The following is a 12,215-nucleotide window of genomic DNA, read 5'->3' on the forward strand; positions in this document are numbered from 1 at the left end:
TGAAGGAGCTGGCATTGAAGATGAATCCAAAGAATCTTGATGAGCTCTGGGAGTTCGGCAAGGACACTTTGTCAGTTCTTTGCCATTCCAGATGACTTTATTGATTAAAGTTATTTGAGTCATTGCAGAGATGTATGGATGCAGTCCTCCAAGCTCATGGGAGTCATACACAATTTTAATACTTTTTCCACTGCACCATGACTTTATATTCTATACTGTACATTATTTCTTTTAAGTGACAAGACTTTTGTCTAAGCAAAGTCAGAGCTTACTGTCCTTTGCTTTTCATATAAGCCACTTCTGATACCAACTGATCAACTAAAAGTACAGTTATTATTTGTTGTTCCTAAAATTTGGATGGGTGACAAGACTTTTGTCAGGTTGTGTATATTCAAATTCTAAATAATGATTTTAATTTATAATAGCAAGTAAACAATTAAATTGTTGATAATACAGTGCTAATTAAAAATGTAAAATTACAACGGTGTTAAAAATAGACTGGTGAAGTGGAAATAAATAATCTCTTAGCAATCTCAGTTGCAGCTACTGATTTCAGATTTATGTAAATAAATGTTATCTAAATGAATGCATTTAGGAGATGGACTGGATAACTGGGGTTCTAAAACAGCCATTAATATGATTTATTGATAAACACTCCAAATATACTCTAGACTAAACTAATTGTGACCACAATCCAAAATCTCAAAAACAAAGCCTTTTAAAGACTTTTCTGCCAAAAAACATTGTTCTCTGACACAGTCCTGGTTTCCGGGTGCATTTACGCTGCTCTGCAGACACACAGGAACATTCGGAGCCAGTGGCCATGAACTAGCTAGTGTGTCAGTGTCTCAAGCGGTCAACATCAGGGCACAGTGTCTCCTTCTATTGATTTGACATCACTGATTTGACACTTCATAAGTTCTGGGAGCTTCTGTCAAGCCACGAGTTTGCCCCTGAGAATGTCTAACAACAAAATACAGCTTTTTTTTAGATCGCAACTGTCCAGTAGAGTTTTATAGTTGTATGGGATGAAACTAGCAACAGGGATGAGAAGCCTGCAGGACCTTACAAAAGGTACAGGTGTTCCCTTGGTGACCCGGGTCACATCTACTCATTAAAGCGATGTTCTGAATGACTGTCATCATTGAGAGGATGTCAAGTCTCTGATCTGTGAAGGGACAGCTGAAACAAAAAAATATTTGGTTTGAAATTAAATGCATAAATATAATGGAAAACCAAATGTGGAAAAAAAACCTGCTAAACTGTGGAGCTTATTAATGTAAAACACATGAACTGCAGAAGGCCGTTGCTTTAAAGAGGGGTCGATCACAGAGAACGTGTTTTTTGTGTTGAGAGGTGTCTTTTTTGCATGTCCATGAGCATTCTGCGCACTGATTAACCACCCTGCACGCCTTACATTTTAACCGCCTGTTGTGCCTGGCATTTTTGCCCTTGCGCTCTGTGCGCCTGCAGTTGAAAATAGTAAACTCTGAGCGGAAAAAAGTTCAATGAGTCACCCACATCTTTTTTTATTCTCCAATCAAATGAAAGCAGAAGTGGGGTTTCTGTTGAGGTAACTATAGTTTTATTAAAATTTCTTGGCCGGAATACCAATAAGCTTGCGTTATTTCTAATCGAGGAGCAGAGTTTGTGCGCAAATAGGGAGCAACGCACACATGGTTTCCAAGCAGCACACACGTGACGCACTCATATTTAATAGGTGCACTTAGTTAAACGCCACGAGTACACCGCGTTTCATGTAACTACAACTAACCAATCTGCTTCACACTTTGTATGGAATATACACTTTTATTTTAAATTTATTTATTTTTTTGGAATATACACATTTCAGTAATAACGCTAGACTAATTACCTCAGATAAACAGAGAGCACCCAAACACTGCAGTGCTTGTGTATCAGAACTGCAGCTATGGTTTGTCCGTTTGTCATCCTCAGAGGAAAGGTTGATAGTCGCCTGTTACGAGAGACACCAGGGGAGCAGGATCACAAATCGCATTGAAAATAGTGATGGAATCCATGCGCACTTTTCACATGCTTTTAGAAGCGATATGTGAACAGACTATGTTTGGGTTGCGTCATCAATACCCCGGGTCAGAATATTTTTGTTAATTTATTTTGTTTGTTTTTGACTATTAAAACTATTTGCCTTTATTTTGTTGGTAAATTAAAATAAAGTGGCTATGTAAATTAAAAAAATCCTAATATTCCTAAATGGATTGTAAAAAAATATTCAATAATTATCAATATCGATTACAATGAAAGATTATATTGTGATAATTTTTATTGCTGTATCGCCCAAACCTAGTATGACTTCACAAATCGTGAATATCGCAATATTTTTAAAAAGCAGCAGTCCTCGAGGCAAGTCAGTCTAGAAATAGAGATGACGGGCAATATCAACAGCAGCGCTCGCACACAATATTCAGCTGATTCAGTGGTTGCCTAGCGATTTAAAAAGCACACCACACTTCTTTTTTTTCTTGTCAACAAAAAAGACAGTGCGGTGCACCTTGTGTTCTCAAAATGGAAAAACATATTCAGTGTGATCGCCCCCTAAGAGCCAGAAAAACTGCATGAGTCCCCAAACTGGACAGATCAGAGATAGCCCTCTGCAGAGAGGGACACCACGGCCCATTACTAACCATATTACACGCTTCAGATCCAGGGGACGGAAAGCAGACAGGAGGCTGATGAAAATGAGAGATAGACTGAAGCAGACTGAGAATTACTATGACTGACTGAAACCCAGTTACTTCCTTCAGCTCATCAAACATTCAAACAATGAGTGCGGTCATGTGAGGACGTTTCTTCACAGAACATGACCACGGCATGTGTAGCATTTAGCCATTCTGATTTATTTCAAGAACAAAAAACCAAAACTAAATTAAAGTTCAAAAATATAAATTATTGAATCATATTTATTTTAATATTTTAAGTTGAAATATGAAATAAATGTGTTTATTTTTTATACAAGCATTAATTAAGTTTTCATAGATTAAATAAACCAATGAAAACAAATAGGTAATTAGATAGCTAGTTAAAAATTCTGAAAGACGATGTGACATTGAATTTACCTGATTAATGGATGCTGAAAATTCAGCTTTTATAATAGGAATGAATCACATAATTTAAAAATATATTAATTCATCAAACCTTTCCTTTAAATTGTGATAGTTTTTAAATAATACTGTAGTGTTTTTCATTAGGCAAGCATTAGAGACTTCGTAAAATTTCAATATTGCGGATCAGTCCAGTTTTTCGAAACATTTTAAACCGATAAACAGTCTTTTTCTAGAATTAAAGTAAGTGGCAAGTTGGCTAAACATTTATAAATAGCCCAAAAGCAAACAGTCCTTTAGCTGCTGTTGAACTCTACAGGAAGCTGCTGATTAAACATCCTGACTCTTACCTTCTGTCTCTGGATCAGCAGGAGATCAGAAGATGTCAGCTATGAAAACCCAGCCGGTCTAGACATATCTCCCTTCCCCTATCCTTCCTCCCAACTCATTTCTGCTGCATCCCAGTTTCTTCAATCAGGAGTTAATTGACTGCATAATGGATTTTATTGAATGGCTATTAAGAACGGTGTTGATTTTGAATGAGATTTTGGGAACGTTTAAACAAGGAGAGCCTTTTCTATTAAAGGGCACATAAGCAAGAAAAATCTAAATGCATCCACATGACCCACTTCAGGTAAAAAAGAAAAAAGAAAGTAAACGGAGGGTCGTAAATAACTGCTCTAATGAACTGATTTTACTTTTATGTAAATGCATTCGATTTTACATGTGAAGCCATAAGAATCAACTTAAAAATCAATTTATTACAGTAAAACTTCACGTTTCTGGAGACCGCTCTAGTTAAACAGTTGAGTTTTACCATTTTTTAATCCATTTAGCTAATCTCCAGGTCTGGAGGGACCACTTTAGCTTAGCTTAGCATAGATCATTGAATCAGATTAGATCATTAGCATTTCATAAAAATAAAAAAAAATTTATCACTTTCCTATTTAAATCTTGACTCTTCTGAAGTTACATCATGTGCCAAGGCCAACTGAAAATGAAAAGTTGCTAATTGGAAGTAATTAGTAAATAACTGGAGAGTTCCCTTGACAATAAGGGTGTTCTAAGCAACCTTTGGTGGCTTCCATCAGATTTGTTTATAAGATTAAACTGCTTTTACCAGCCTTTCACACAGACCATGAAAAGAGAAAGCCCAACAGCAAAAACTAGCATTTTTTGGCAGTCTATCCACAGTATTATGCATAATATACATCAATAAATTAAGTTTGATAATACACCGGAACCACAAACTATCATGCTTACAACATCAATACATTTTTAAGTTTACCATTGAGTCCCATTTTCGCTGCAATTCATTGCCAATTAACATCTTTTTTGTTGATATTTTGTCTGTCCGTGGTTTGACTGCGACTTATCCGAATGTTCTCCGACACCAAAGATATCAAGCACTCAACATCCATTTGTTTTGCGAACACTCTTCTTTGACATCTACACTGGTTTTTAAAAGGTTTTCTGTGCTGTATGGTTTTGATTAAAGAGCAACACTAAATCATACAATCACACTGTTAAATCAGGCCCAATGTGAAAAAGCCTTAAAGCTGCGTTCACACTACAAGTGACTCGCAGCACCAAAGCGAAAAACGAGCGTACACTTCAATGGAGAATGAGCGACTTCTGGTGACCTACATCTAAACGAGCGACAGCGACTGTTGGCGAATAGGAGGGCATGTCAAGTGACTTGACAAAGTTGAGAATCCTTCAACTTTATGCAAACGAAGAGCGACTTTGAGCGACAGCCAATAGGAGCATCAGTAAAGCTCACGTGATCCTTTCCCAGCTTCTGCAGCAGCCGGTTGTATTCTCCGTGCTGTAGACCTACACAGACCTGCATTGCAGCAGATAAATAGTCTTTTTTCTTAATCATCTTTGTAATTAAGCGTATTTTGTACTGATTCCATTTATATTTAGTGTTTTCTCTAAACAACGTTTATTTCAGCAGGACCTAAACTCATTCGAATATCACCATAAACGTTACCTAAACAACCTCAAGGTGGAAATGCCCATTAACAGTTTTAATCAACACCCAGACTGACAACCATCTACAAAGTCGCTGCTATTGTGAATGAGGCATAAGGCTGTTACATGGAGAGATTTCACTTATCCTGTTTAAAGGATCCATTTTTGTTGATCCAATCACAATGCTAAATACAGGTGTAACCTGGGTCTAAACATTCTGAGATTATCAACCTCTGACCACTTCTAAAGGTAGTCTAAAACACTTTTGTCCAGAATGCTTTCATAGTGTAGATGCTCAAGTGGTCAAATCTATTTAAACAGTGATAAAAGACCACCTATTCCTTTGTCGCTAGCAGGCATGAATTAAACTTAGGCTAACTTTTGGTTTAAAGCAAAAAAATAAAAAAAAAATTCTTACTAGTCCTGTTTGTTACAAAATCCACCAGTGTTGATGGTTTTGCAGTTATCAGAACTAGCCAATTTTGCAGTTAGCAGAAACAAAAGCTGCTGCTCTGTACAGTTTTCCATGGTTTCTTGTCATATATTTAAATTGCGTCAACTTATTATTTTACAATTTTAGATCAAAAGATAATCATACAAACAATCATCCTCAAAGAAATCAGGGACGCATATCAAAGTGAATTAAGCCACCAGGTGTAAACAGGTACACTGTAAAACCTAAAATGTTAAGATAACTCAAACCATTTGTGGAAACCGATAGCAACAAACAGTTTAAGTTCAAAAACTAATCCTAATGAGTACTGTGAACTCAATCCATTTGAGTAAACGAAGCAATTTGAGCACAGCAAACCCCAATAAACAAAGAGAACTCAAACCGAGCAATGTAAAACCCAATAAGTTAAGGCAACTCAATCCATTTGAGTAAACGAAGCAATTTGAGCACAGCAAACCCCAATAAACAAAGAGAACTCAAACCGAGCAATGTAAAACCCAATAAGTTAAGGCAACTCAAACCATTTGAGTAAACCAACTGCTACAAACCAGGAGTTAAAAAACTAATCTATATGAGTACTGTGAACTTACTCCATTTAACTTTATCTTATTACCTTCAACATTGAATTCAAAACTCTTTTTTTAATGAGTAGAATAAACTTTCAGTAAATTTAGAGTTAACTACACTCATCTTATTTGATAAAGTTGACTGTTGGGTTTTACAGTGTATGCATCACCCTCGTGTACCGTGTGATCTGACCAAAGCACATCTTAATACCAGTTGTATTAAAAACACATTTTTTTTTATTTCTCAAGACTTCAATTTCAATGTTACATATAATATAACAAAGAGAACTTTATTCATGCTAAACCCATATATTAAATTCCATCCAGACTTCAGGATGCAGGTTAACCAAAAGTTTCCAAGAAGCTTAATAAAGCACCACATACTGATCTGCAAACTCCCCAATCCCGCAAAAAAAATTGTTTTCGCCCCCCCCAAATATTGAGTTCATTGTCTTGCCATATTGTTATGCTTCATGGCAACAGACAATCCAGCCACACAACGCTCCCTCAAACACCCAACCCCCCCGAAGCAGTCATAACCGACTCTAATTTGTAGCTTTAGACATATTATCAGCCAGCTAAGCCCCTTTATTTCCATATAGCTGATTATACAGTAATCCAAAAATAGAGGGTAAGTAATGGCAGGTTGCTGTGCAGGGTAATTACCGGCCAGGACAGTGTGCATCTGACAGTTGTTTGTGGGGTCTAGTGCAGACAGTGCTTGAATCATCAGTAAATCTAATGCAGGCTCCAACGAGCAGCACAATGGATAAAAGGCACAGCGGTTTCTGTCTAATGGCGCTCATGCGTGAGGAGAGCTGTGAGTGAGGAGTCAGCGCACCGTTCCTACTGCTGCCATATGCATCTAGCCGCTTGACTTGTTGCTTCAAATGGCTAATCATGAGGGGGCACAATTTCTGCCCACGAGAGTAAGCATCTGTTGAGGTCATGCGATGCACGAGTCATTAATTAATGAGAGTCTGCAAAATGTGCATCTTTGCAGTAGGGCTGCACAATATATTGTTTTAGTATCGATATTGCAATGTGTATACACCGCGACAGAATAGGCATGCACGGTGTATGTTTCTGACAGTATGATAACCTTGGAAAAATAGATATTGTATTGTAATTACTGCTCTAAAATAAGTTCTTTTTAAATGTCTTGGTAAAACAAACAAACAGAAGAGAAAAATCTCTATTAAAAACACAAAATATTTCACTTCTGCTCTCTTCATTAGTTTCAAAAACAGATTTCTTTACAACACATAAAACAATACATTAAAAAAACTTGCATATACCTTGGGAACAATATAGCAAAGCATTTTAGCGGTATTAAAACCTTGACTTTTCCAAACTGCAGTAACCTTGAAACCGAACCTACAACAGAACTTAAAATCTTAAAGTAAGTAAAGTTTATTTATAAAGCACATTTAATTTCAGTGTGGCACTGACCAAAGTACTGAACAAAACCATAGCACACATTATAAAACAGTAACAGTAAACAACAATGCACAATAAGGATTAAAAGGCTGGGAAGGCAATTGAATAAAAACATGTCGTGGAGCAGCGACTGCAAAGGCTCTATCTCCTTTCAGTTTAAGTCGTGACCGAGGAATTTGTAGTAAAATTTTATTGACAACCTAAGAGACCGAGGAGTTGACTGTAGGTTGATAAGTCCTGATATACTGTATAAGAAAGTGCTTGCCCATTCAGTGCTTTAAAAACAATAAGTAAAATCTTGAACTGAATTCTAAAATTAACAGGAAGCCAATGAAGGAATGCTAAAACTGGTGAGATATGAGCATGTTGTTTTTGGTGCCTGTTAAAAGTCTAGCCGCCGCATATTGTACCAACTGCAACCGTGCCAATGAAGATTGAGGGAGACCAACATACAAGGAATTGCAATTGTCTAGGCGGGACGTGATAAAAGAATGTATGACTTTTTCCATATTGAACCGACCAGGAATTGACCAGGAGCCACACTTCAAAACACATGAGATTTGTGAAGTCGTTGCTATCTGTAACCATAAAAAGCGACCAAAACTTGTCACCTGTATTAGGGCTGCACGATATTGGACAAATCTGACACAGTGATCTTTTATTTTGCTGCGATATATATTGTGATATGAATACAATTTCGGCAGACTTGAATAGCTTTATTTGAAATATTTGAAATAAAATCATGAACTTGTTGCAAGAATAAATAAATAAGATAGAAGTGAAATAAGTAGTCAGATCCAGATTCAGGTGCAGTAATACGATACGATATTATCATATTTTGCCCCCTATAATTATAGATCCCAATATCAGTGATATATCACAAGAAAACCATACACAATATATCATATTTGTAAACAAAATGGAAAAAAATGTGTCAAGTTATAAGATGTATTTCTTTTATTAACAGTATATATGTTTCTCAGAATTGCAACATTGATATGTGTTCAATCCGCCATTACGAGAAGCGCCATCTCATAATTATCGCTATTTTGTCCTGCCCCTATTATTGAATAATCAAATGTAATGTAAAATTTAAACACTGTACATTCTTCACTGCTGATCAACAATAATAATCCCAACTCCACATGGCAGATACGGTGATGTGACTGCTGCGAATGTGCATTGCATTGCATTGCAATATCGATGCTGAACCCATATATTGTGCAGCCCTAACATGTATGTCTAACATTTAAGGCCTATCATTGTGTGATCATTTCAAGCCATGTTAAAGCATTCAGGCGCAAGAATATATAATGTCTCAAGCTTTGGGAAAGATTTAATTGTATTTATGTATATTTACAATGAAGACTTTACAGTGATATTATACATTTGATTATTCAGTGTGTGTACTGGAATACTGATAAACTCCCCAGAAATCCATAAAGCACTTTTTATTTCATCTGTAAATTTGCTCTACTGTACTGATCTATACTTGCGATTAGTTTAAAATACAGTTCAAGTCAGAACTATTAGCCCCCCTTTGAATTTTGTTTTCTTTTTTAAATATTTCCCAAAGGTTTAACAGAGCAAGAAAATTTTCACAGTATGTCTGATCATATATTTTCTTCTGGAGAAAGTCTTATTTGTTTTATTTCGGCTAGAATAAAAGCAGTTTTCAATTTTCTTTAAAAACCATTTTAGGGTCAAAATTACTAGCCCCTTTAAGCAATATTGTTTTTTGATAGTCTACAAAACAAACCATCATTATACAATAACTTGCCTAATTACCCTAACCTGCCTAGTTAGCCTAATTAACCTAGTTAAGCCTTTAAATGTCACTTTAAGCTGTATAAAAGTGTCTTGAAAAATATCTAGCAAAATATTATTTATTGTCATCATGGCAAAGATAAAAGAAATGAGTTATTAAAACTATTATGTTTAGAAATGTGTTGAAGAAATCTTCTCTCCGTTAAACAGAAATTGTGGAAAAATAAACAGGGGGGCTAATAATTCAGGGGGGCTAACAATTCTGACTTCAACTGTATTTTATAAAGATGCACTGCCCTAAAAATTATCTCAATCAGTTGAAAATTCTAAATTTCATTCCAAATAGAGCTTTTAAAATACTTTGGTAAAATGATAGTCAATATTAGGCGACGTGGTGGCACAGTAGGTAGTGCTGTCGCCTCACAGCAAGAAGGTCGCTGGTTCGAGCCTCGGCTGGGTCAGTTGGCATTTCTGTGTGGCGTTTGCATGTTCTCCCTGCACTCGTGTTGGTTTCCTCCGGGTGCTCCGGTTTCCCCCACAGTCCAAAGTACAGGTGAATTGGGTAAGCTAAATTGTCTGTAGTGTATGAGTGTGAATAAGTGTGTATGGATGTTTCCCAGAGATGGGTTGCAGCTGGAAGGGCATCCGCTGCTTAAAACATGTGCTGGATAAGTTGGCGGTACATCCCGCTTTGGCGACCCCGGATTAATAAATGGACTAAGCCAAAAAGAAAATGAATGATACTCAATGATATTGAATGAATGATACTCAATATTGTATTATGTACGACAGAAAAATAAAATGATGCAATGTCAGTTTTTTGTAATATTGAGCTGCTCTAGTTGAGTGGCTGATGAAAACATCTATGTGGACTTCACTCCAAGAGTGCTAAATCAAAGTAAACTACTGACTAAACTATTAAATCTCTAAAAAGCAGCAGTCTAATCATCAATTGTGTCCAGACTAGTCATGCTTTCAGCTGAGGAACTCTTTGCAGACTTCAGCAAGATCCTGATGATGGGTTTTCCCACATATGGATTTACAAGGTGAAAATCAGGCAGGCAGTCAGGACTACAGACAGACCCCAAGCACTGGTCATGTATTTAACTACATTAAATGTTAGCCTTTTTAAATTTAAATAGCAAAAACCTCATGGCTGGGATGCTACCTTTGCGTCATTTTGAGCCAGAAAAAAACCCATCTGATTTTGAAAAGGTGTAAGAGGTGTAAACTATAAAACATGTTTATAGCTCGAGCATATGTCGACCTACCTGGAGAGCGCTGTTCAGAAAGCAGCTGTTCTGTCCCGGCTCGTTGATGAGGCCTTTGCTTGGGGCGATTGATGTCATGGTTCGTGGGGTGAATATGCCCTGTAACCCACTGCTGCCAGATGCAAAGTAGTTTCTTTTCCATGACATGGTGGAGAAATTCTGTATAGTTTCAACTTAAACCGTCCCTCTGCTTAATAGGAACCCCAAGTTCATCTTTCCAAAGCTGAAGGGAAATGCGTTAAAGTTGTATCCAAAAGAAGCATGTGGGTGTACAAAATGTCTTCAAATGGGCCAATAGTCACAGTTTGATTTTAAATATAAAAATGTGTTTTCTCTGGGGAAGTGTTTTTTCAAGGGCGTAGGCTTCTTGTTGTCTTCTTGCATCAGACAGAAAATAGCAAACACTGTCTTCTGGTCTTGTTAACTGCTCTCTGGGACCTGGTTGTGGAATTTCACACCGCTTTACTGAAATTTTTGGGCTGTGGGAGGCGTGGTGATCTTCACTGCAGTGTTTTGTGCTACACCCTTAAACAGAAGCAACAGTGCGCAAATTGACGGCAACAGTCTTGTCCCGCTTGTAAACAAGTCACTGGGCGTGAATCTTCACAACACTGTGTATCTGAAAAACATAAACAGAAATAAAAATGTTAACATCCTCTCGCACTCAATCTAAAAACTGATGACTTTTTCACACGTTGATCTGCAGCAGCAAAGTAATCACAAGTCATTTGTTTTCTATGGGAGTCGCTGATTTTCAGTGATTTACATTTGCATGACACAGGAGCACACAGACCTCTGAAATACTGCAGTCTAGTGTAGACAAGATAAATGAGAAGTTAATGTTATGGTGTCTGCGTGGTGCTATTGATTTATGATTACATCACTATACGATTCATCTCTGCTTACATGCAGGATATAATAAAATGCTCCAAAGATGTAATAAATTAAATCCACATATTACATGGACAAAATAAATGGTGCATAAAGCGTTGTCAGAAACTGTCTGCAATCTGAGTTTGATGTATTGATAATCGCTCAATGTTGATCATGACCTTACATGATGTGTTGTGCACTGCTGTGCACAATTCATATTCACAAACCCTTCCCCTCCAGCCAGGCTTTTTAGCATTAAGAAAGCGAACTGCCTTTTAACGTTAAATGACTAATGGTTCATCTTTGATTTTTAGAATAAATGGCATCACCTCAATCCTCAAAAATTTGGACGCATTCAGCAGGAGGCACAGCTTTCAGCACTTAAACATATATGCTGCGTCCCAATTCGCATGAAATTTGAAAATAGAATTAGTATGTCCCAAATCATAGTATGTTGAAAAGAGTATGCCAAAAGTTCCCGGATGGTTTACAGTTATAAAAATTGTAAGTGTAGAAGCGTCCATACTCTAACCGCTGACATTGCCCACAGTACATTGCGCGTTGGACGTGAACTACAAACATGATGGACGCGCGAGACCAACAGTCAAGTAGAGAGGCTTCAGTAAAGATGTTTGTATGACTGTTAATTAATATCTAGGCGACTGGAAAATATTTAAATAGCGTTTTCTGTGTTATAGTTCATCTGCAACAACAATACTGAACTTATATAAAGACACGTTTGGACATTAACGTCTGAATGCTGAATTATAAAAAGACCTGAGGAGAT

The 12,215-nt window shown here is 36.9% G+C and overlaps 1 protein-coding gene across 6 annotated transcripts in view; it reads right to left on the reverse strand.

Moving 5' to 3' along the window:
• The window catches only part of usp54a (ubiquitin specific peptidase 54a), an 89,462-nt gene that overhangs the window by 42,003 nt on the left and 35,244 nt on the right, over positions 1 to 12,215 (reverse strand). For all 6 annotated transcript variants that reach the window (XM_056470464.1, XM_056470463.1, XM_056470465.1 and 3 more), the window contains one exon: positions 10,556 to 11,174. In XM_056470464.1, coding sequence (XP_056326439.1) covers positions 10,556 to 10,702 — 147 coding nt within the window. In that variant the 5' untranslated portion in view covers positions 10,703 to 11,174. The remainder of the gene's footprint in view (positions 1 to 10,555; positions 11,175 to 12,215) is intronic.

The sequence above is a fragment of the Danio aesculapii genome, chromosome 13, assembly GCF_903798145.1.
Source record: "Danio aesculapii chromosome 13, fDanAes4.1, whole genome shotgun sequence".
NCBI lineage: Eukaryota > Metazoa > Chordata > Actinopteri > Cypriniformes > Danionidae > Danio > Danio aesculapii.